At 40.4% G+C, this 23315-nt stretch overlaps 3 protein-coding genes and 1 non-coding gene across 4 annotated transcripts; 1 reads left to right on the plus strand and 3 right to left on the minus strand.

Moving 5' to 3' along the window:
* The first annotated feature begins 303 nt into the window (after positions 1-303).
* On the plus strand, positions 304-1609 carry LOC127533105 (histone H2A). The gene has a single exon (XM_051945349.1). It carries the CDS (start codon positions 1139-1141, stop codon positions 1523-1525), a length of 387 nt encoding a protein of 128 aa, XP_051801309.1. The 5' UTR covers positions 304-1138; the 3' UTR covers positions 1526-1609.
* Positions 1610-2432: 823 nt separating this feature from the next.
* LOC127533101 (histone H1-like) lies at positions 2433-3425 on the minus strand. Its single transcript, XM_051945344.1, has one exon. The coding sequence runs from the start codon at positions 3343-3345 to the stop codon at positions 2743-2745; it is 603 nt and encodes a 200-aa protein (XP_051801304.1). The 5' UTR covers positions 3346-3425; the 3' UTR covers positions 2433-2742.
* An 882-nt stretch (positions 3426-4307) lies between these two features.
* Positions 4308-5787, minus strand: LOC127533107 (histone H4). The gene has a single exon (XM_051945353.1). It carries the CDS (start codon positions 5581-5583, stop codon positions 5272-5274), a length of 312 nt encoding a protein of 103 aa, XP_051801313.1. The 5' UTR covers positions 5584-5787; the 3' UTR covers positions 4308-5271.
* Positions 5788-13266: 7479 nt separating this feature from the next.
* On the minus strand, positions 13267-13339 carry trnae-uuc (transfer RNA glutamic acid (anticodon UUC)). Its single transcript has one exon. It is a non-coding gene; the product is annotated as a tRNA-Glu (tRNA).
* Between the last annotated feature and the right edge of the window lie 9976 nt (positions 13340-23315).

Below are 23315 nucleotides of genomic sequence, written 5' to 3' on the forward strand. Positions count from 1 at the left end.
ATAAATGATGAAATACTCACCAGTCACAGTGGATGTTACGTCCCTAGTCTTGGGGAACCATGAACGCAACATGATAACGCTCTGGACTCAGCCACCCCCAATGAAGCCAGCCTGGAAAATTCTCAAGAGGTGCACAAAAGGTTTATTCTTCAAACAAAACAAACAAAGGTAACTTAAAACTCCCAGTAACATAAAATTCTAATTTTATATAGCAAACTATAAACTGGGGTTTCCAGAATAAACAATTAACAAACTTAGTCACTAACAGGTCTTTGGGCTTCCTGCCCCTACCACAGGATCAGTCTCCAACTATCACATGGACACACAGCGCTGACAACAGGCTGCTTCATCAAGGGTGGCTGGATCAGGAGAGAATGAGCAGGTTGCAGCAGCTGGTTTTTGTAGCCTCCAGGCAGGCTCTCAGGTGGCAGCAATCCTCCCAGCAGTCCAATCAGCCTCAGCACCAGGATCTAATCACAGCTACTGACTCTGCTGGATAGCCACACCCACTCACACGCGCACACACAGGAGGAGAGGAGACCAAGTTTCTCAACATGAACACTGCACAAAATGACCCAGGGTCATCACAGTGGAATTACTATTAGTCTAAATTGCCGTTATTCATATCTAATCATACCAGATGGTCAGACTCTGCTGATAGATGTTTAATGGTTTTATACATATTCATTCAGGAGCTCAAAACAACTGCTTTTATATTTTACTTGATTTGTTGCTGCTGCTCTGCTGCAGTGTTTGTAAAACATATCCTCATGTCATTATATTTAATGTAAGTCAACAAGAATTTGATAAACTTGCAATTCAATAAATGTTTTAACTTCCTTATAGACCAAATAAATAAGTCAATCAGAATAATACATGCTTCGATACTTTGCATGTGGGATTAAACTTATTTGAATTCTATTTGAAGTAAACTAAAAACATGTTTCACTGAACTGCAGTTAAACTATGCATTAGTGACGTGTCAACAGCTCTCCTCTGATTGGACGATCACGCTTCACTCATTCTGACCAATCAGTGAGCAGCTGTGTTCCCATATACAGGGGCGTTTTTCTTTTTCTTTTTTCCAGTTGACGTTATTCTAGTTTCTGCTTTCAGTAAGAAGCTTTTGAATTCAGACATGTCTGGACGCGGAAAGACCGGTGGTAAAGCCAGGGCTAAGGCAAAGACTCGCTCCTCCCGGGCAGGATTGCAGTTCCCAGTCGGTCGTGTCCACAGGCTGCTGAGGAAGGGCAACTATGCGGAGCGTGTGGGTGCCGGCGCTCCCGTCTATCTGGCGGCCGTGCTGGAGTACCTGACCGCTGAGATCCTGGAGCTGGCTGGAAACGCTGCTCGCGACAACAAGAAGACCCGTATCATCCCCCGTCACCTGCAGCTGGCTGTCCGCAACGACGAGGAGCTCAACAAGCTGCTGGGCGGAGTCACCATCGCTCAGGGCGGTGTGCTGCCCAACATCCAGGCTGTCCTGCTGCCCAAGAAGACCGAGAAACCCGCTAAGTCCAAATAAAACTGGAGACCCACTTATAAACACAAAGGCTCTTTTCAGAGCCAAACACTTTCCTCTGGTAAACGGCAAACATCCTCATGTGTCTCTAAACACTTCAATAGTCAGTACAACATTCAGTCATTTTACTGTTACTGGAACAGTTAAATATTGTTTGGAATTACTTTCAGTTCTGCTACTGTTTAAAATATGAACAGCGTCACAATATGGCACACATACAATAACATGAAAATAAGCAGATCAGTTCTAGGTTAATTTAAAAAAACATGAATTAAACATGTCATATTAGGGACTAAATATGTGCAATAAGCAAGAATAAACTAGAAAATGTACATGTTTTCAATCACATCATCCACAACACGGATTGATATAAGTTGAAGCCAAAACATCTTTGCATCAGTATTAAACAAATACTCCAAAACCGAGAAAGAGCTGAACTGCGGACGGAAGAGAGGACAGTCGGTGGTAGTTTCAGTGGGCGGAGTTACTCACAAACTTCAATTAGCAAAACTAACATGTTCCAATAACTATATATTTCGTCTCTAGTTATAAAATTATTATAAATTATATATTTCTTAGTTTACTGTTTTTGTTTAAAAGGAACAATAAAAGAGCACTAAACTAGGAGGTAACAGTACCTCCTCAGATATAGAGCTCAGTCCTGCTGCTATAAAAAGGTGAACATTATTATGAAAGGCATAAATAATTAACAACACAATGGAATAATAAGATTGTGAATTATACCTAATAGAGTAGAAAAACAGCAACAATGATTGAAGCTATTCTATTATTTTTTGTATGTAAAATTTTTTTTTCAGGAAATAAAAATCATTAAATATTTATAGTTATATGCAGGAGGCAGAAGGGTGAAATATAAATATACAAATATTTGTAAATCCATTTTCCCAGAGTAACCTGTTGATCTGATTATTGATTTTTTTGCCGTTATCAGCATTTATTTGGATTTTTTGGATTGAAAGGTCAACAAGTTTACAAACATCCCTCATTGTTTTGTTTTTTTAACCAGGAGTTTGTTACTAAGAAATGGAATAAAGAAATTGAGATTTAATGACTTGGTTACACACCAAATAAAAATGTGAGCAGTGATGTTGAGTGTTCATGTAGTGATGAGTGAGGCAGCAGCTCTCTTAGTCTTTAGCGGAGGTTGTGTTGGCTCTGAAAAGAGCCTTTGGTGATGAGTGAGTGGAGATGAAGCAGCTTCACTTCTTGGCAGTTTTCTTAGCTTTGGGTTTCTTGGCTGCACTTTTCTTTGCTGCGGGCTTCTTGGCTGCAGCTTTGGGCTTCTTAGCGGCGGGCTTCTTGGGGCTCTTCTTCGGTGTCTTCTTGACGGCTTTCTTGGCCGCTGCCTTCTTCGGGGATTTCTTGACCGCTGTCTTCTTAGCTGCTGCCTTCTTGGCCGCTGTGGGTTTCTTAGCTTTAGCGGCGGCGGGTTTCTTAGCTTTGACGGGAGCCTTCTTCTTGGCCACTTTTTTGACCGGTTTGGAGACTTTGGGCTCCTTCTTGGCGAGCTTGAAGGAGCCGGAAGCTCCGGTGCCCTTAGTCTGGCTCAGAACCCCCTTAGTGACCAGCTTGGTGATGGCGGTGTTGATGCGTTTGTTTGCCTTGGTCAAATCGATATTTTTGGCCGCCAGAACCTTCTTGATCGCAGCCAGTGAGATCCCCTTCCGCTCCTTAGACTCGGCCACAGCGGCGACGATGAGCTTCGGGAGTGTGGGTCCATCCTTCTTGGGGCCGGCGGCCTTCTTCTTCGGGGATTTGGACGGAGCTTTAGCCGGTGCAGCTGCTGGAGCTTCTTCTGCCATGTTTCTGCGTCTCTGTTTGTCTCAAAGTGTCCGAGCTGGACGCAGGAGGCGGGACTAATAAATACCATGAGAACCGTAAAGAGGCAACACACCGCGCCGGCCTGCCGCCGTCTCAAAACCGCGGCCACATTTGTGTTTTCTTCGACACGATTTAGACACAAAATACGCACAAAATCAACCTTTTCACACTTCACGTTCGTTTCCACGACAACGACACCCGTGTCCCTCCACACTCGGCTCATGTTCGGCTTCCAGCTCCTTGTCTCTCGCTTCCAGGAGGCTTCCAAGCTGTCGGACACACGGTGACCGCGTGCGGCTCGCTGACACTTTTCTGTACAATTGTGCTCCTAAAACGCTTAAAAGCTCCTCGTTTCCGGTAAAACATAGGTGTTTCGGTTAACAGAGACATGTGAAGACACAGTCGAAGAAAAACGGCCGCACTGCGCTGTTTTGTTGTCCTGGAACCGGAGAGTTTCGTCCGCCGGTAAACACACGGACGCTGCCGGTGCTCGGGGTGGCTGCTGGTGTCTGGATGATCCGTTAGAATAGACTCCGCCTGAACTAAATGTTGGATTTTCGAAGCACCGACATTTTAACGCTTTAATAAATCTCTGATTTAAGTAACGTTACATCTGCTCTCCTAACATTTAGGATTTTTAGACTTTATTGTCTTAATATATTAAGATCCATGTTTCAAGTCTTTCTAAATGTGTGTATGTATTATAATAAAATGTAGAATTCTTCCTATGGTTGTATCTGTATGTTTAAATACATGATTTAGAAAATCTCTCATCTACATTAAAGTTTTTCACAAATTTATTAATGATCACATATTCTATAAATCTTCCTGTTAGTTTTCAATTAAACTGATTTCTGATTCATCCTGATGAGCACATATTTATTTATTGTGGGCTGGTTTGAAAAACTATGCATTAAAATGACCGAATACAAGAAGCTGAAACTGTAACAACAAAAAACCTAATTTAATGGCACATAATTGATTTATTTCCAGACTGGATCCGATCTAGAGGCTCAGCACCTCCTGAAAAATAATTTGACAAATTTTAAAAGGATGACTGTAGTTTTCTGTCTTTATCATCCTTCAAAATCTAAAATCAGCCCGTTCTTGATGTATGGTTAAGAAATGAATGATTTTAATAAGGACAGAAACATGCAGCTGTTACTGAAATAATTATTCTATCAGAAAATTCCTTTGATCATTTAATATGTTGGCAACATGATCAAATAAAATAAGCTTAAAAAGTTAATATTCACAGGAGTCTCTCCTACTTGTCACTTTTTTCTCTAATATTACACTTTTGTCATCTGGTATCAAAATACTCAATTTCAGAGCATTTTTATTTCAATAGCAGACCCTTAATACAATGAACCAGCAGGCTGTTGCTCCTTAAACAGATTTATGTTTAAAAAAAGAAATCACATTTCTACCAATCACTTCACAATAAGCATCCTGTAGGCAAAGAGTTTCATAATCATTCAGAGTTTGTTTATCTATAGCTGGCCGTGGACTCCCTGATTTTTTCTTTCATATCCTCCTCAGTTCTGTCTCCTGATCTCCTTTTCTCCAGCAGCAGTCTCTCAGTTCTTACATTTCAAAGTCCAGAAGACAAAAAAAAAGAAGAAAGACTACAGTCTGATCAGCTTCATATCACCGAATAAGCATGAACAGGAAAGACTACTATAGAAAATAAACTCAGTAGAGGGTCAGAGCTGCTGTAACCTCTGCATGATCTACTTTGATAAAACTATGAGAAATATTTTTTGATGTATTGTTAGAATCAACAGTTTGTCTGGTTTCTCATCTCTGAAGACTCAATGTTAAATCATTGATAAGTCGACTGCTGCCCTGTAGAGAAGATATGTGGTCCTGAAAAGGACCTTTGTTTTGCTGCATGAACGCTGACTTTAACCTCCGAAGCCGTACAGAGTGCGGCCCTGCCTCTTGAGAGCGTACACCACATCCATGGCGGTCACCGTCTTCCTCTTGGCGTGTTCGGTGTAGGTGACAGCATCACGGATGACGTTCTCCAGGAAGACCTTCAACACACCACGAGTCTCCTCGTAGATCAGACCTGAGATACGCTTGACTCCACCACGACGAGCCAGACGGCGGATAGCGGGCTTGGTGATTCCCTGGATGTTATCACGGAGGACTTTACGGTGCCGCTTGGCGCCTCCTTTACCGAGTCCTTTTCCTCCTTTGCCTCGTCCAGACATTCTAACTGATGTTCAAGTTTCTGCTCAATGATGCCGCTGCTGGATTGACGGAGGTTTAAATCTCCACTGAGGACGTGATAGAAGACAGAGGCGGGCCTCCTGTTCTTCTTCTGTGTAATTTTCTGCTGCTTGATAATAAACCTTCTTTGCTCCATCAGCGCCACCAACTGACCAACAGCAGGATCAGCAGCTTCTGTCTTCATGGATGTTTGAGCAGGAAATTCACACATTACACTGTAATGTGTGAATTTCCTGCTCAAAATCTCATAATCATGCAGCTCATTATCAATTTAATTTCCTCTACTACATCCTTCCAATAAGATCGTATAATCGGACAATCCCAAAAAACATGGAAATGATCCGCTTGAACGTTTCCACATTCTCTCCAGCACCTACCATAGCTTGGCTGACCTTTCTGAAGCTGTTTAATTTTTGGAGTGATAAAAAATCGAATTATATTCTTCCACGAGAACTCCCTCCAGTGACCTGAACTGGACGTGCTCATTTGAACTTTACAAATGTTTAGCCATTCCTCTTCTGAAATTGTTGTTTGTGCTTCTCTTTCCCATTTGGATTTAATGTAAAGAGTAGAGGAGACTTTAAATGATTGTAAACAGGAGTAGATTCGAGTAGTCAGTTTCCGGTTTAATTTAGGTTTGTATGCGTCGATTAAAATATTCACTAAATCAAAATTTCCTTCCTCTGTTGTCTTTATATCACGGTTAAAATGGGTTCTAACTTGAAGGTATCTGAAGAAGTCTTGGTTTTCTAAGTTGTAGTTATCTTTAAATTTTTGAAAACTGTCTAATCTCCCTTTATCAGAGATAAGACAATACGCTGTGATACCTTTAGAAACCCATTGTTTGAAACGCCCATCCAACTGGGCAGGTTTAAAATCTTTATCGTGTGCCACCCATCATAATAGTGTAATGTGGCTTTCCAGTTTGTTTTTATGGCATTCACCAAACCAAATGTTTAAGGGCGTTTTTGTCCAGCTGCTTAAGTTTTGTTTGTGCAGTAAATATAGGTTTCTGTCTCCAAGCAAGCTCTGCGGGGGTATATCCAGTTGACTTAATTCTAATTTTTTTCATTTGGCATTGTAATGTGGGTTGCACAGATCAATCAGGTATCTAAGCTGCGCAGATTTATAATAGTTTTCAATATTTGGCAAAGATAGTCCTCCTTTTTCTTTGGGCAATTGTAATGTTTTGTATCTGATCCTTGGTTTAAGGCCTTTCCATATAAATGCGGATAGCATTCTTTTCCACTCCGTTAGTTGTTTTCCAGGTATTTCAGTTGGTATAGACATAAAGAGAAAAAGCAATCAAGGCAAGATACTCATTTTAATTATATCTATTCGATTATGTAAGTCCAGTGGTAGTAAACTCCATTTATTTAAGTCCATCTTTATCTCTTTAGTAATCGCTAGATAGTTAGTTGTGTAAATGGTGGATAAGTCTTTTGGGATTTTTATTCCTTAATATTTAATAATCTTATTCTCCCATTTGAAATTACAAAGGTTAACTATTTGTAGTATGGAAGCGAATGTGACTCAAAACTCAAATTCAAAAGCATTAGCAGAAATGCTTTTGCATTTCAAAGTCAAGGCTGCACTTTTTGACTCAAAAATGAAATTAAAAAGCAATATTCCAAAATGGACACGGTACGTTTTGATTCCCGGCTATAAAAGACACAAGCAGAAACAAAAAATCAAGCCGTTTTTTCGTTTTGAGCAAAAAACAAAAAAAGCAGGAAACGGTTCGTTTTTTCGTTTTTTCGTTTTGAACAAAAAACAAAAAACAGGAAACGGTTCGTTTTTTTCGTTTTTTCGTTTTCACCCCCAAAATGAAAATATGACTCCATATTTCGTTTCATTAGTGGGCGGGGCTTCGGAGCCTGCCAGTGCACAATAAAGCTCCTGCCCATCACAATAAAACTCTTGCGCTGGCATTCATAGACAGACTGACTTTCATTGTATTGCCTGCCCCCACTGCACTTCCCCTAACTCTAAATCAAAGCAAGTCGTGTACACAGTAATGACAGTCATAACCAGTGGTGTAGTCTAGTTTTTTCTAGTGGGTATACTCCAACCTCATAAACCAAAGCCAGGTCAGGTTCTCATATATGTGCGCGTGCACTCACATGTCCATGCGCGCGCGCACACACACACACACACACACACACACACACACACACACACACACACACGCAGCAGCAGCAGCAGCAGCAGCTCCTTTATTTCAAACTACCAATTAGATACTTATAGACATTATAGCGTCAGCAGCTCCTCCTCCTGCCATCAGGTAGAGCTGATGTTTCCTCTCCATCAGGTTGAGCTGATGTTTCCTCTCCATCAGGTAGAGTTGATGTTTCCACTCCATCAGGCTCCCTTTCCTAAATGTTAACCTTAGCTCCAGCTGTAGTGTTCCCTAAAGTGGCAGTATTCACAGGACAAGCAACAGGCTTATTAAAACACTGAAATAGTTTCATTTAGCTTTGCTTTCTTTTTCTTATTTTTTCTCCACTGACTGATGTTGGGTCATTAGAAGTTCTAGACTCATGTCCCTCTTCTTCTAAGCCAGGGGTATTCAGCTAAAATTCAGAGAGGTCCAGTCAACAAAGGTCCAGAACATCATAATGTCTAACTTGAGTTACTGTGATATATGCTGATGTAACCTGGTAGTTTTATTAGAGTCTGCCTGTAATCAAAAACTGACCGTCAAATAAATTCAGTACGGTTCAAAAACATTTTTGACATTTATTAATAAATAACTTATATGTAACTGTATATCTTAGAATAAAGTGCAGAACTTAAAAAAGCATGACTGAACAACCTGAATCAACTTCTATACATCTTTAACAATAATTAAATCTCATAAATGTAAACATTTGAACACTTTTACATTGTTGTCTGTCTCATATCACTCCCCTAATATCTCTGCTGCTTAATGGGAGAACTGAGCTGCTGCTTGTTTGAGCCGTTCTCAAAACATATTTTGATTATGTTCATAGTTGAGAAAGCTGCCTTACAGCTGTTTGCTGAGCCAAACATGGTCAGCATGTGACCACAGTCTGTCCTCTAGAGATGTATAAGGCACAAAAGATACGGTCCGAATTTCCATATAACCACTTAAAAATGCGCAAACACATGTATTAGTATGTTTTTTTGACATAACGTTCACTTTTCTCTGTGTCAGGAAGCGGTGAAGCTGTATGGGACAGGGGAAGGTGTCTGGCTGAGAACAGGGCTCACTAAAGGCCGACCGCGGTCCGGATCCGGACCCAGACGCCGTCTATACGGGTGTAAATTTGACAGGTCGCTTCTATTTTACCGGTGCAGCTTTCCAGTGTTTATCATTGGTCTATCAGCTCAGAAACGCACAGACCAATTATGTACGAGTTCAGGCATCCCACGTGACGCTACTCAGCCAATGACGTCGCTGAATCGCATCGCAGCTCTGCCTTCAAAAAGCAGCTGAGAGATGAGGGACAAAGAGGACAGTAATGATGGGAGTTCGGCTCTTTTCAGAGAGCTTTTGGCACTGCTTCCAAAGAAAAGCCGGTTCTTTCGGCTCCCAAACGGCTCCTAATTTATTATTCTTTGTAGTCTCATGTTTTTGCCTAACCTGGCAAATATGAATCGTTTGTGTTTTGACAAACTCTTTTTCATTCAGTGTTTTTATGAGAAGCCTTATAATTGACTCATTTTGTACATTTGCTCTGTTACAAAAACAGGTATTCTTGCTTTTGTTTATTATTTCAACCAAACTTTTTTGCACAAAAGAAATAAATGAACAAAACTTTGCACATGAACCCACAGAACCAGAACAGAAACAGAACCAGACTCAGTATTCAAACAGTATAAATGTCCTCAGAGCTGGCTGACATTTAAAAAAATCAGATGGCTGAGCTTGGATGGGCTGATACATTTCTTCTTTCAGTGAATATCTGCCGTGTTTTTGAGAAGATTCTCTCAGATGGAAGAAGTTGTCTCTCCTCCATCACCTTCACCAGGTGGGGCAGACTGAGGCCTTGTCCTGCTCCAGCTCAGTGGGTCGTCTGCTGGTTGGATGAGGGCTTCCTCTAGATATGATCCTCCATTACCACATCAGCTGTAGGATTTCTCCTTGCAGCATCTCCTGTAGCTCTTCCATTAAAGAGCCTCCACACAGCAGAAGTTTGAGGTTCCTCCTCCACTTGGTCCTCTAATGGTGGAGGTGTCAGGCTGCTGCTCTTATTCTCTGAAGTGTCTCATCAACAGCTCTGTTGTCACTGAAGGCAAGCTTCTTTAATCTAGGATCCAGTGACATGTATTGTGCTAGGACAGTGTTAAACTCCATACTCCATTAAATACGTTAGGAGTCGGCTCTTCAGACTCACTACAAAGCATCGGCTGTGAGAGTCGTATCTTTTGTGCCTTATACATCTCTAGAGGACAGACTGTGGTCACATGCTGACCATGTTTGGTTCAGCAAACAGCTGTAAGGCAGCTTTCTCAACTATGAACATAATCAAAATATATTTTGAGAACGGCTCAAACAAGCAGCAGCTCAGCTCTCCCATTAAGCAGCAGAGATATTAGGGGAGTGATATGAGACAGACAACAATGTAAAAGTGTTCAAATGTTTACATTTATGAGATTTAATTATTGTTAAAGATGTATAGAAGTTGATTCAGGTTGTTCAGTCATGCTTTTTTAAGTTCTGCACTTTATTCTAAGATATACAGTTACATATAAGTTATTTATTAATAAATGTCAAAATGTTTTTGAACCGTACTGAATTTATTTGACGGTCAGTTTTTGATTACAGGCAGACTCTAATAAAACTACCAGGTTACATCAGCATATATCACAGTAACTCAAGTTAGACATTATGATGTTCTGGACCTTTGTTGACTGGACCTCTCTGAATTTTAGCTGAATACCCCTGGCTTAGAAGAAGAGGGACATGAGTCTAGAACTTCTAATGACCCAACATCAGTCAGTGGAGAAAAAATAAGAAAAAGAAAGCAAAGCTAAATGAAACTATTTCAGTGTTTTAATAAGTCTGTTGCTTGTCCTGTGAATACTGCCGCTTTAGGGAACACTACAGCTGGAGATAAGGTTAACGTTTAGGAAAGGGAGCCTGATGGAGTGGAAACATCAACTCTACCTGATGAAGAGGAAACATCAACTCTACCTGATGAAGAGGAAACATCAGCTCTACCTGATGGCAGGAGGAGGAGCTGCTGACGCTATAATGTCTATAAGTATCTAATTGGTAGTTTGAAATAAAGGAGCTGCTGCTGCTGTGTGTGTGTGTGTGTCTGTGTGCGCGCGCGCGCTTGGACATGTGAGTGCACGCGCACATATATGAGAACCTGACCTGGCTTTGGTTTATGAGGTTGGAGTATACCCACTAGAAAAAACTAGACTACACCACTGGTTATGACTGTCATTACTGTGTACACGACTTGCTTTGATTTAGAGTTAGGGGAAGTGCAGTGGGGGCAGGCAATACAATGAAAGTCAGTCAGTCTATGAATGCCAGCGCAAGAGCTTTATTGTGATGGGCAGGAGCTTTATTGTGCACCGGCAGGCTCCGAAGCCCCACCCACCAATGAAACAGAATATTGAGTCGTATTTTCATTTTGGGGGTGAAAACGAAAAAACGAAAAAACGAACCGTTTCCTGTTGTTTTTGTTTTTTTGTTCAAAACGAAAAAACGAAAAAACGAACCGTTTCCTGTTGTTTTTGTTTTTTTGTTCAAAACGAAAAAACGAAAAAACGAACCGTTTCCTGTTTTTTTGGTTTTTGCTCAAAACGAAAAAACGAAAAAACGGCTTGATTTTTTGTTTCTGCTTGTGTCTTTTATAGCCAGGAATCAAACGGATAAAACGTACCTTGTCCCGATATCTAGCTCTTTTTGTGTTATTCCATTCATCATTATTTTATTCTGTTCTAATCCAATGGATGGTAAGTCCAGCGAATTAAGAAAATGTGTAATGCTCAAACAGTCTGCTCCTTCCGATTGTGTGTATAGATTTTTATAGGAATTTTCAAAGGACTTTTGTATCTCATCCAATTTATGACACGTTTTTCCAGAATGTGTATCTTTAATTTTGTGGATGGACCTTTCCTCCTGTTGCTTTCTTATCCTCCAGGCTAAGAGTTTTTTAGCTCTTGGTCCGTTATCATAGTACCTTTGTTTAGTAAATTTGGCCTTCATTTCTTCATGACTGTCATATAGTTAACACGTTAATTTTGAATAATTAATCACAGACTGCATTGAGCTTGTTGGGTGGAAATAAAACTTCCAAATGTCAGCTTGAATAAAAGCGTGGTTGTGTGGAAGTGCCCAGGTAGATCAGCTGGTTGATTGGGTGACCCGTAAACAGGGGTTACAGTCCTGGATGGGTTCAAACGCTTGGGTTCAGGTCCAGCTCACGGGCCTTTACTACTGCAGGTTGTGTCTCCATTCTTCTCCCCTACTTTCCTGTCTGACTCTTGACTAACCTATCTAAAAAGCTTGGATTAAAGTGTAGTACTGTGCAACAAAGAATTTTCTAATCACCTCAATGCAAAACATGTAGCTGTTAGCACCAGAGCTAACGTTAGCTACGACAGTCCTGCTACCGGCAAACGGTGTAGCCATCCCATAATAGACCACTTTAGAAGGCACTGATGAAAGACATGTTTTAATTTAAGGACTGATAAATATCAGCAGCCTAAATAATATTAGGCTGTCAGGTGTAGTCTTTAATGACTTCTACTTGTGTTTCCTATTAGTGTAAAATATCAAGTACAAAAGTTCCTCATAAATGGAGACTATTATAGATGTGATTTTTTCGGAATAGATGATGCTGATAGGGACAAAGGTCAGGGGCCAAAGGTATAATCTGTTTTTCTGACCAAACCAACAAACGAAAAAGGGAAAAACGGCTCAATTTTCCTTTTTTCGTTTTCAACCAAAAACGAAAAAACGTTTTTTTCCTTTCTCAATTCAAAACCAAAAATGAAACCAACACAAGCAAATTACGGCCGAATTTCGTTTGATGGATTTCAATTTTCCGTTTTTTCGTTTCAGGTCTCAAAACAAAAAAACGGAAGCACGTGACCCCTGACCGTCACGGGTCAAATGGACTCCCTACCAAAATAAAAGCCTTACTGATAAATGGGTAATAAAAGATAAATTACGTTAAATAGCGTTTTTATTTTTGCACAGTATTTATTATATACACTACTAGGCTTGTGATAATGTTAGAAAATAATAATTATTATTATTATTAACAACAATACTACTACTACTACTATAATAATAATAATAATAATAATAATGATAATGATAATAATAATAATTACAGGTCTGCTGCCTGGCCTGGATACATCTAATGCGCGGACGCGAGATCGTTAAATGTTCACCTTTGCCATAAGTGTGACATCAACCGGCACTCCGGTTGATGCTATGTCTGTTGATCATAAAATACGTGGGTCATTTTAACTTTGTGACATGTCAGCTGCATGGCGTGTGCTGATGAGACGACAAATGTAGGCGGTAATATGAGTCTACTTGAGGACGGACTGTTTAAACAAAAGCATAGTTAATTTCTTTCATTTCCATATAGAGCAGCCTGTTTCTTTTCTTGAATGTTGACATAAGTAGTGACTGACTCACTTGCACAACTTTTATTTAAGACTCTTCTTGCCTGAACAGGGACTTGAACCCTGGACCCTCAAATTGAAAGCCTGATGCTCTACCAACTAAGCTATGCAGGCTCTGAGAAATGCTTCATATGCAACCAAAATCAAGCATGAAATACTACACTGATGTATATAGTTTTTATTTAACCGTTATTTAAACAGGTAGTCTCATTGAGACACTAAGTCTCATTCCCAAGAGAGACCTATAGATTTCACATACAGAACCTGGATAGCCCAGTCAATGTTCAGGTCATAGAAATCATAGAAGCCTCGCACCACTGTCCAGCATAGGCTGACTATGCATCAACTGGCCACCATCTTGGAATGAGAGTGAAGTTGTAAACAAACAACATCTGGTACATGCGAGACCATTACACAGCCACAGTTTTCCGGTCATAACTTTCCTTGTAATGCATAGATTTTGACATGGTATGGCTCATTTGAAAGCTTACGAGGTCGTCTTTTGATTACACTCCCAAAGAGATGGTGTCAATCAGCACAACAAGTTTTAGGGACCCTTTTCCTGCAACTGTTTGTTGTGTTGACCTGTTGTGATGTCAGGTTTCTCTGATCACCATGATAAGCAGCTTCTAAGTTTTATTTATTTAGTCTACTGATTATTCCTTTTTTGTGCTGCATTTCCATATGGGATTAACATCTTTGAACAATTATCTTGAAATTACGTTGAAGTTTAATATTAAGTTAATAAAAATTTTGAGGGTTTTTTCTCTTTTCTCATTTTCAGTGCTTTACTACTAAAGAATTTTCAAAGTTGGCACAAAGTTGGAACCATGCCTAAATTCTTCAATTTACTTGTGTTCCACGCGTGCATGAAAAAAAGCTAGATATAATATTGATTTCATTAACTGCTCATCAAAAACAATATATCCTTTTCTAAGTTCAGGATGAGTTTATTTCTGAAACCCAATTTGCCATCTCTGTGTGCACTTCTCCAAAGATATAGCCACATCAAGAAGTGACAGACTGACAACGTCTTGGTATCATACCATGGGTTTCTGCTACAATATCTGGTGAAATCTGTGAAAAGTTCAATGGAAAGGACATACTCACTTGTGGAATATGATTCATTGTGCCCTTGTGTTTGGGTTGCGTTGTATTGTGCAGCTCCAGGCCACACAAGACCGTGGCATTTTGAGTTTTTTTGTCAATCGGTGTGTGATAAACATGCTTATCATTGGTTTGTTTACTCCCACACTTGCTCCCGTTCCAAGATGGCAGCGCACTAACGCATCGCTCGTTGGCTGGCGAGGCATCTAGTATGTCTATGGTTCAGGTGACCTAAGTTTTAAAGTGATGATAGAAAAATTTGTGCTAAAGAATACAGTGACTTGTGTACCTCCTTGGGGCGGCATGGCTCAGTGGGTAGAGTGGCCGTCTTGTAACTGGAAGGTGGCTAGTTTGATCCTTGGCCTGTCAAGGTGTCCCTGAGCAAAACACCAAACCCCTAATTGCTCCTGGTGGGTCGTGGTTAGCATGGCAGCTTCTGCTGTCAGCATGTGAATGGGTAAATGTGAAGTATCATGTAAAGTGCTTTGGATAAAAGGGCTATATAGATACAATCATTTACCATATCTCTGTCTATCACATATTATTTTAGACTTATTTATTGTAGATGCTGTGCACGTTGACTGTTGTCTGATGCTCTACCGACTGAGCTATTCAGGCTCTGTACCTGATATCTAAACATTCAATTCTCTGGATAATAGCTGCTATAGAGATCAGTATTTTGTGCTCAATTTTGGTTGCATATCAAATACTTCTCAGAGCCTGGATAGCTCTACCTCGGGGCCATCCGGCTGCTTTACGTTCGTCAAATCACAGCGCTGCCTCTCCAGATTTCTCCAGAATTCTCCGCCAACCGCATCGTCCCCTGCCCAGAATTCCCCAGAATCACCCGACCAATCGGTGTCCGATGTGTTCAGAATTCGCCCGCTGACAAATTAACGTCCAGCGTGTCCAGAATAACCCCCCGACCAATCGATGTCCAGCATGTCCAGAATTCACCCGGCGACCAATGAGAGGGCCAGTCAGAGGTCAACCTCGGCGACCAGTGACAGCTCGAGCCGACCAACCCTTGACCCCGGTTGACGCCTGTCCCACCCCCCTCCCCTCCGATCCCCTCATTCAAACTTGTTTGTGGAAAAATACAGACACCTGCTCGGAAACTTTTGCATTTCAATGTAAGACGACATTATATTTATTTAGTTTTTATTATCCTACGCAAATGACAGCGTAACAATTACAAGAAAGAAACGATCGTAGCATCCTTTGGTTATTACACCGGCTGGCTACCCGTTTTTCACTCTCGTTTTACCGTTGAGGTGGTGAATATCTTCAGGGTCGCACTGAAGCTGCGCTTCGGTTTATGTCGTGTTCGTCGTCAGAAAAGTACACCTGCTTTTTTACGACATTATTACAAATTGTTGACAGTTATGCCTTTCCATTCATTCGCCATTTAGTCATTTATCACCTCTTTTTGAGTGAGCCTTCATGAAAGCATCCTTATAGCAGTTAATATTTTCATTACTATCGTTTTCTAGCAGCATACTGCTGTATTCACAGACACATTAGTCAGTACGTGTTTTATAAACTGTGACCGCCGTTATAAGTAATGTTATTTGTGAATATCGTCGTTACTGTTGTCAGTCGTTCATCTTTCCTTGCCTTACTGAACCATTCAGTGAGTAACTGCGGTAGTGACATGATTCTAACAATACAATTAAGCTTTCAACTGCATATGTACGTACATTTTCTTAGCCCAACAGCACTACTTCTCATGAGCTAACCGTAACTGTGATTACTTATAACGGCCCTTTTCTACTATAACGTTATGTTGTCCCATTAGCTTAGAATATGAATCACATTTTCTCTTTTTCAGCTCATGCACCTATGAATAATAATGAAAGTACAATAATACATATTAATGCTGGTGACTATCCTACTTCTAAACTCTGGCTGCTACATTTGGTGTAACTTGTACATTTCTTCTCTGTTAATGGTAGATGGCTTCCAAACAAAAGAAGCACAGAGCTATGTCAGATCAGGAGTGGATGTCCCGTCTGAGAAGGTTTGGCCTTCTGAGGCAGGAAACAGACCAGCACCACGCCAGAAAAAGTGGCATGAACTCTACCTGAAGGTAAAGTTGGACAGAGTAATCAACAATAATTGTGCAGTTATTGGGGGAAAAAACTAATTAAACTAAAAGTGGAATACATTCTTATGATGTATTCAAAACTGATTATAGATTGAGAAATGTCCGATGCAGCTGAGGGGACAGGCATCTCTGTTTGGAGGGACACAGACGTACAGCTGTGGTTTCCATACAAAGAAGGCATCAGTGATTTTTCATGACATTAATAGCTACAGGTGTTGTATTCTTTATGAATAAATTCTCTCTTTCTTCTCTGTGCATTTGTAGCCTTCCAGCTCTGTCCCTGGGCCTCCACAACCAGGTCCCTCAGCAGCGTCATCTACAGAGACAGAGCAACCACAAACATCTGGACGAGCAGCAACATCTGGGCAGACACCTCAGAAGCCTTCTTTGACTTTGGCATCGGTAGGTATTCATGATGTTATAAGAGTTTATAATAGGAAAAATACTTAGAGAACATTTTTAATAAAATACTTCACATTATTGTTTTTTTTTTTCAGTTTACGAAGCCAAGGTTTGGAGGGTCTTGTGGTGCTGCCTTAATGCCCAACTTAAGTTTGGCTGGGAAGCACGTTAGCAAGGTAATGTCTGTGCAGTGCTGCAGCTGTATAGTTTTGCTTGGGTAATTACAGTGGGGATGTTGAAATTTGTACTTCTCAGTGACTGTAGTGTCTAATAATGATGTTGTGAACTGTTCTCCTTTCTCCTCATTAGGTCTCCAGCTCTTCTCCCTCTTTGACTATGCCTAGCGCTGTTACGAGCGCCATGGCAAGCCGACCACAGTCGCATGCCCGCAATCCAAGGACGTTCATCCAGGCCGTCCCTCCTCTCTCTCTTCCTCCCTCACCTGTGGCCACAAACACCTCTGCTGCCTCTGTTCCACCAGCTACTGCTAGAGCTGTGAGTAACTTAAAGTGGAGTTATTTTCTTTGCGTTGATGTTTTACTAAGCTTAAAATAAGAATTTCATCTTTATAATTATGTGTCTATATGGTGGTTTTTTTTAAATATCAGGAAACATCAGCATCCTCCTTAGCACCTCTCATCCCTCTGTCCTCTGCGCCGACCTCTGTGACCGCCGTTGGTGTCCCCTCCACTGCTCCATCTCAGACTGGTCCCTCTGAGTCGCCACACCTCACCCTCTGCACACTCAAACTGCAGGAGATGTGGAGACTCCTACAGGTTCTGAGCAGTGCTGGCTCCCAGCAGAGATGAAGAAGAACATACCTGTTCAGGACCAGAAATGGATTTCTGCAGCCATCTGGAAAAACCAGCGACTGCGCACAGACCAGAAACTATGGTATGCGCCACCAGAGCCGGCGCTTATTTATCATCAGGCCCCCACTCCAGAGCGTTTCTTCACACACAGACTTCTCTTATGGATGCCATATCACCTGTGGAAGGTGAAGCTGTATTGCCCTGCATGTGGGAAACAGCTCACAGGTGCTGGAGTACACAAGAGGGCTCGCAATCTTTTGTACAATTTTCAGTGTGAGTGTATGCTCCTGCAAAAAAAATATATTTTAAGGCTTTCAACACATCTTAACCAGGGGTGCCAATAATTATGGAGGGTGCTGTACGTAGTTGTATTAAAATTGTTTCAATATTGTTACTGTTTATTGTATATACGTAAGTTTTGTATTTCTTTGTGTGTTTGTGTGATAACCAATTAATCTGTAAATTTTGTAATAAATCTGGCCTTTATTTCTGCAGCAGTGCTTTGGTGGTTTTTTTTACATACATATCTGTACAATAAGGATCAAACGGACAAAGACCTTATTGCATAATCAGACTAAAATAACTTGCTATGATCAACAATTATTCAAAACCATTTCATAATTGATCAAATGGAGCTTGTTATTTGTAAGAGTATCAATATAGTAGATACACACTAAAAACAATAACTGTTTATACAGCTTTGTCAATAAGAAAAAGCTGTTTTTCTGAAGGGCTGACCAGTTAGTATTACATTTACACAATAGGCCACTCATAATTTTGTATCAAAGTTAATTATATCTCAAAGATTAACAACAATTGATTACAGTTTGTGTGAGAATATATATGTTACAAGCTGGGATCGAACCAACGACCTTCGGATCCACAGCTTCCCCGGCCATCATCCTGTAAAATGACGTATTTTATCTAATTTAAGTCAGAAATTGCGTTCAAGTCAATCAGAAAGGCAGCAAGGACAGGAAAGGGTCTCAATTCATCTCTTTTTTTCTAATTTTTCTCAATTTTTCTCCTCCTTTCTCCTTCCCCCTCTTCTTCCCCTTCTTCCCCTTCTTTTTGCCCTCTTCCCCCCCCTTAACAGACTATTGTTCCCCAGCTTTGGCGCAGTTGGTAGAGCATCAGACTTTTAATCTAAGGGTCCAGGGTTCAAGTCCTTGTTCAGACAAGATGAGTTTGAAACTGATGATAAATAACAGCTGTTACTTATTTAGGCTGAGATTTAGTAGACAACGGTCTGCTTTCGGTCACCCACTGATGTTTAGAGTGGAATAATATGGAATAAATTTCCTATCATAATTCAAGAGCATTTTAAATTGATTTGAGGACAGCATTTATCGATTTCATTCTCAGATTTTGTGATATTGTCTCTCAGAACTCTGCTCTCGTGCTCAAATTTGCTCTGTGCGTGCTCAAACTGTATCCTCACACTCGGTTAAGATGCTGCTCGCGCAGATTTCCTGCGCTCAAACTCAAACTCAAACTCTTGCTCTCACGGAACTTCTGCTCACGGATCTCTGCTCTGCTCTCAGATTTTTTGTGTATCAACGCTGTCAACCAATAGAAGGCCGGCGAGCTTTGACCAATCACATTATCCCTGTTTGTATACGGGTGCGTTCGCTGTTTTTCCGAGGAGCGTCGCATACGGGCTGGCACTCTTTCAACAGGTTTTATCCACTCCCTACCTCCGGGACTGTAATAAATGTGATTTCTTTTATTTTTTTGACCACTTTTGGAATAAAATATCATTCAATGCATACAACAGCGTCTGAGCTTCTCATTAAAATGCCATCTGCTGCATAGACATATATAAAGAGTAGACGCCACATGACGAGCGGTGGGGCCGCCATCTTGGTCCGGTCACCTGCTCCACTCAGCACTGTTTGACAGCACATTTAATCCATTTTAACTCTGAATATTAAACTGATTTTCACGCTTTTTTTTATTCGTTGCAAACGTCATACATGTACCTATGATACAGGACAAATGGTTCAGCATATTTTAATATTCACAGCGGGATTAACAGTAATAGAATATTCTGATATTAAGCTCGACTGTAGACAAGTATTTTGCAAACACTGTAAGCAGATAATAGCAGTAAATGATTTTAATAATTTGAAGAGACAATATATGATTACGCTATATTTACATATACTGACTAATGAACACATATTTCTATATAAAACAGTAGATATAAGTTATATATCAGAGAAAAGGAATATATATAAAATCATAGATGGAGTATCAACATCATTCACATATATATATGTAAAAGTTATATATCAGAGAAAATCATACTACATATATAAATCATGTATGTAGAGAGAATACAATGTAATGTAAATGTAAATTCTTAAGTTAACACAAGAACATGACATCCCTGCCCTAAACTACATTTACACATGTACAAACGTTTTACAGCTAAAACCAATGAACGAGGACTGTTTTGCAGAGCTTCTTTCTTGTGCTCCCTTTCTGCAGGTCAAGACAGGTAAGTTTGGCAATATGGTGCAGCCTTATCTTGAGAAACACAGACATAACCAATGACAACAAGCTGGAATGTTGGTTATCGATACCAAACTGTGTTTCTTCAATGTGTTCCCCAAGCAGAAAAACCACCTCCATTCCAATCTCCTCCCGAACGTTGTGTGTGACTGTTGACACCTTTGGAGCTTGCTTTGTTGAAGCCTGGCGAAACACCCTCTCTGTAACTCTCAGCACCTTATAATAATAATAAAAAAAATTATATTTATATAGCGCTTTACACAGTGCTAAAAGACACTTTACAGTACAGAGAAAATAAAGAACAAAGCAACTTTAACATGCAAATATAAAAAATATATATACAAGATTATAAAATCAAACCTTCACTGTACCTTGTGATGGAATCAGTAGACCTCCATTGTTTTTCAGAGCTAGAAGGTGGGAGCTCTCGTCAAATGATGATGGTACAGCATCTCTGACCAAGCTTGCACGGCACACATCACCTTCAAAATGAAAATGGAAGATTTGGGAGAGTCTATACAAAAACATCTTACAAAAGAGGTCAAGAGGTTTTCGTCCAATTTCTTACAACCTTTCTTCAACAAAACCCCTATTTTGATGCATATCTGTTGATAATGAACCAAAACTGCTTAAACTGTGAATAACCTTGTTTGCAAACTATTCTACAGTGAGATGTTCAGTTGTCTGCATTTTTAAGTAAGTGGGTGTGTATGACACATTAGAGGTAGCTTACTGTTGTTAGGGTGAATTACATGTGAACAATACAGTCTGTGCCACCTGTGTAAAATTCGCTGGTCAGTGTTATACCAGTAATATATATTTTAGCTTTCCTGTGTCAGTTGTAATCTAAGTCAGTATTATGGAATATGACTTATAAAGTCTCATTTCACAGACGGGTCAACACCGGCAGTAAACATAGCCTAGCTAGCTGGCCATGATTTCGCTGGTGGGCATAAATACAGCACAGTAATATTCGATTCACAAAATACAACCAATAGTAATGTTCAATCTTACTTGTGAAAAGTAATCCCTCGTGCCCTGTTGTCGACGATCCGGCGATTTGAACACGAATATGCGGCACAGTGCTCTGGCATCTGGTTCTTTCTGCTGCTGAACTGTAAGTACGATGACCGGACCAAGATGGCAGCCGTCCCTGAGCGGCGTCATGGTGACATTGTTTTCTCCACCAGCACACCTCAAAGAGCAGTGTTCGATGCCGCTCTTATTATACAATATAGCCATTTTAATGAGAAGCTCGGACACTGTTGTATGTATTGAATGATATTTTATTCCAAAAGTGGTCAAAAAAATAAAAGAAATCACATTTATTACAGTCCCGGAGGTAGGGAGTGGATAAAACCTGTTGAAAGAGTGCCAGCCCGTATGCGACGCTCCTCGGAAAAACAGCGAACGCACCCGTATACAAACAGGGATAATGTGATTGGTCAAAGCTCGCCGGCCTTCTATTGGTTGACAGCGTTGATACACAAAAAATCCGAGAGCAGAGCAGAGATCCGTGAACAGAAGTTCCGTGAGAGCAAAAATTTGAGTTTGAGCGCAAGAAATCTGCGCGAGCAGCATCTTAACCGAGTGCGAGGACACAGTTTGAGCACGCGCAGAGCAAATTTGAGTGCGAGAGCAGAGTTCTGAGAGACAATATCACAAAATCTGAGAATGAAATCGATAAATGCTGTCCTCAAATCAATTTAAAATGCTCTTGAATTATGATAGGAAATTTATTCCATAGAATAAACGACTGGCTAAAAGTCAGATGCAGAGACTTAGTTCTAGATATTGAAGATCTTCCTGTTTCCTGAGAGTCATAATCATCCGCTCTGCTGAGAGGGTGATCGGATGTAACTCTGTACACCTCTAGGCTTTTAAGGCGTGCAACCAAGATCTTGGCCGACCCCTCTCACCCTGGACAGAAACTTTTTGAACCCCTCCCGTCATGCAGGAGGCTGTGGTCCGTCAGGACTAAAACCTCTCGCCGCAATAACAGCTTCTTCCCCTCTGCTGCATCGCTGATAAACACATCCCGTGCCACTGCAAATCAGCTCTGTTGACTATATTAATTACTACTACGTAGTAACTGTACATACCTTGTCTATTTTATCCATATTTCTTACATCTCTTTACTTACTATCTTATTTTATTTTATTTTATTTTATCTGTACTTGCACCAAGAGCACCAGAGAAAATTCCTTGTGAGTGTAAAAACCTACTTGGCAATAAACTGCATTCTGATTCCGATTCTGATTCTGATGAGGACTGAACTACTGATTTAAGAACTGCTGCAGCTACTCCAGTGAGTTCATGGTGTAAACATAGAGATAACTTTAAGTTTCAGAGCACTGTGTAAGGTAAGTTTGTTGTGTTAATGATCTGAAAACTTGTTTCATCTGAACAGGGACTTGAACAGTGGACCTCCAGATGAAAAGTCTTCAAACAGTGTCAACGTGCACAGTATCTACAATAAATAAGTCTAAAATAATATGTGATAGACAGAGATCAAGCAGGTACACATAGACACAAGTCACTGTATTCTTTAGCACGAATTTTTCTATCATCACTTTAAAACTTGGGTCACCTGAATATTGATTGGGCTATCCAGGTTCTGTATGTGAAATCTATAGGTTTCTCTTGGGAATGAGACTTAGTGTCTCAATGAGACTACCTGTTTAAATAAAGGTTAAATAAAAACTATATACATCAGTGTAGTATTTCATGCTTAATTTTGGTTGCATATGAAGTGTTTTTCAGAGCCTGGATAGCTCAGTTGGTAGAGCATCAGACTTTTAATCTGAGGATCCAGGGTTCAGGTGATGTCAGTGATGAAAAATGCCTGTGTAACCTCTCAATCCATTAAACTACATGGGTTGAACATTTATGAACTATTGACACAATAGTCACGGAGTTATTTAGCACAACTTTTACTTATTGTCAGTTTAAATCTTGGATTGCTTGAACCCTGGACCCTCAGATTAAAATTTGGATGCTCTACCGACTAAACTATCCAGGCCTTGATCATCGTTTGTTCTTGGGAAACCCCCAACCATTCACACCCCAAGGCGACTCTTGTTTCACTAATGATCCATTAGCAATATAAGTTAGAGTAGACTGTTTGCATCTGAGACTCTTAATC

This window comes from Acanthochromis polyacanthus, chromosome 3 (assembly GCF_021347895.1).
Source record: "Acanthochromis polyacanthus isolate Apoly-LR-REF ecotype Palm Island chromosome 3, KAUST_Apoly_ChrSc, whole genome shotgun sequence".
NCBI lineage: Eukaryota > Metazoa > Chordata > Actinopteri > Pomacentridae > Acanthochromis > Acanthochromis polyacanthus.

Coding starts and splice junctions, on each gene's coding strand:
- LOC127533105 (XM_051945349.1), top strand. CDS start 1,139: ATGTCTGGACGCGGAAAGACCGGTGGTAAAGCCAGGGCTAAGGCAAAG.
- LOC127533101 (XM_051945344.1), bottom strand. CDS start 3,345: ATGGCAGAAGAAGCTCCAGCAGCTGCACCGGCTAAAGCTCCGTCCAAA.
- LOC127533107 (XM_051945353.1), bottom strand. CDS start 5,583: ATGTCTGGACGAGGCAAAGGAGGAAAAGGACTCGGTAAAGGAGGCGCC.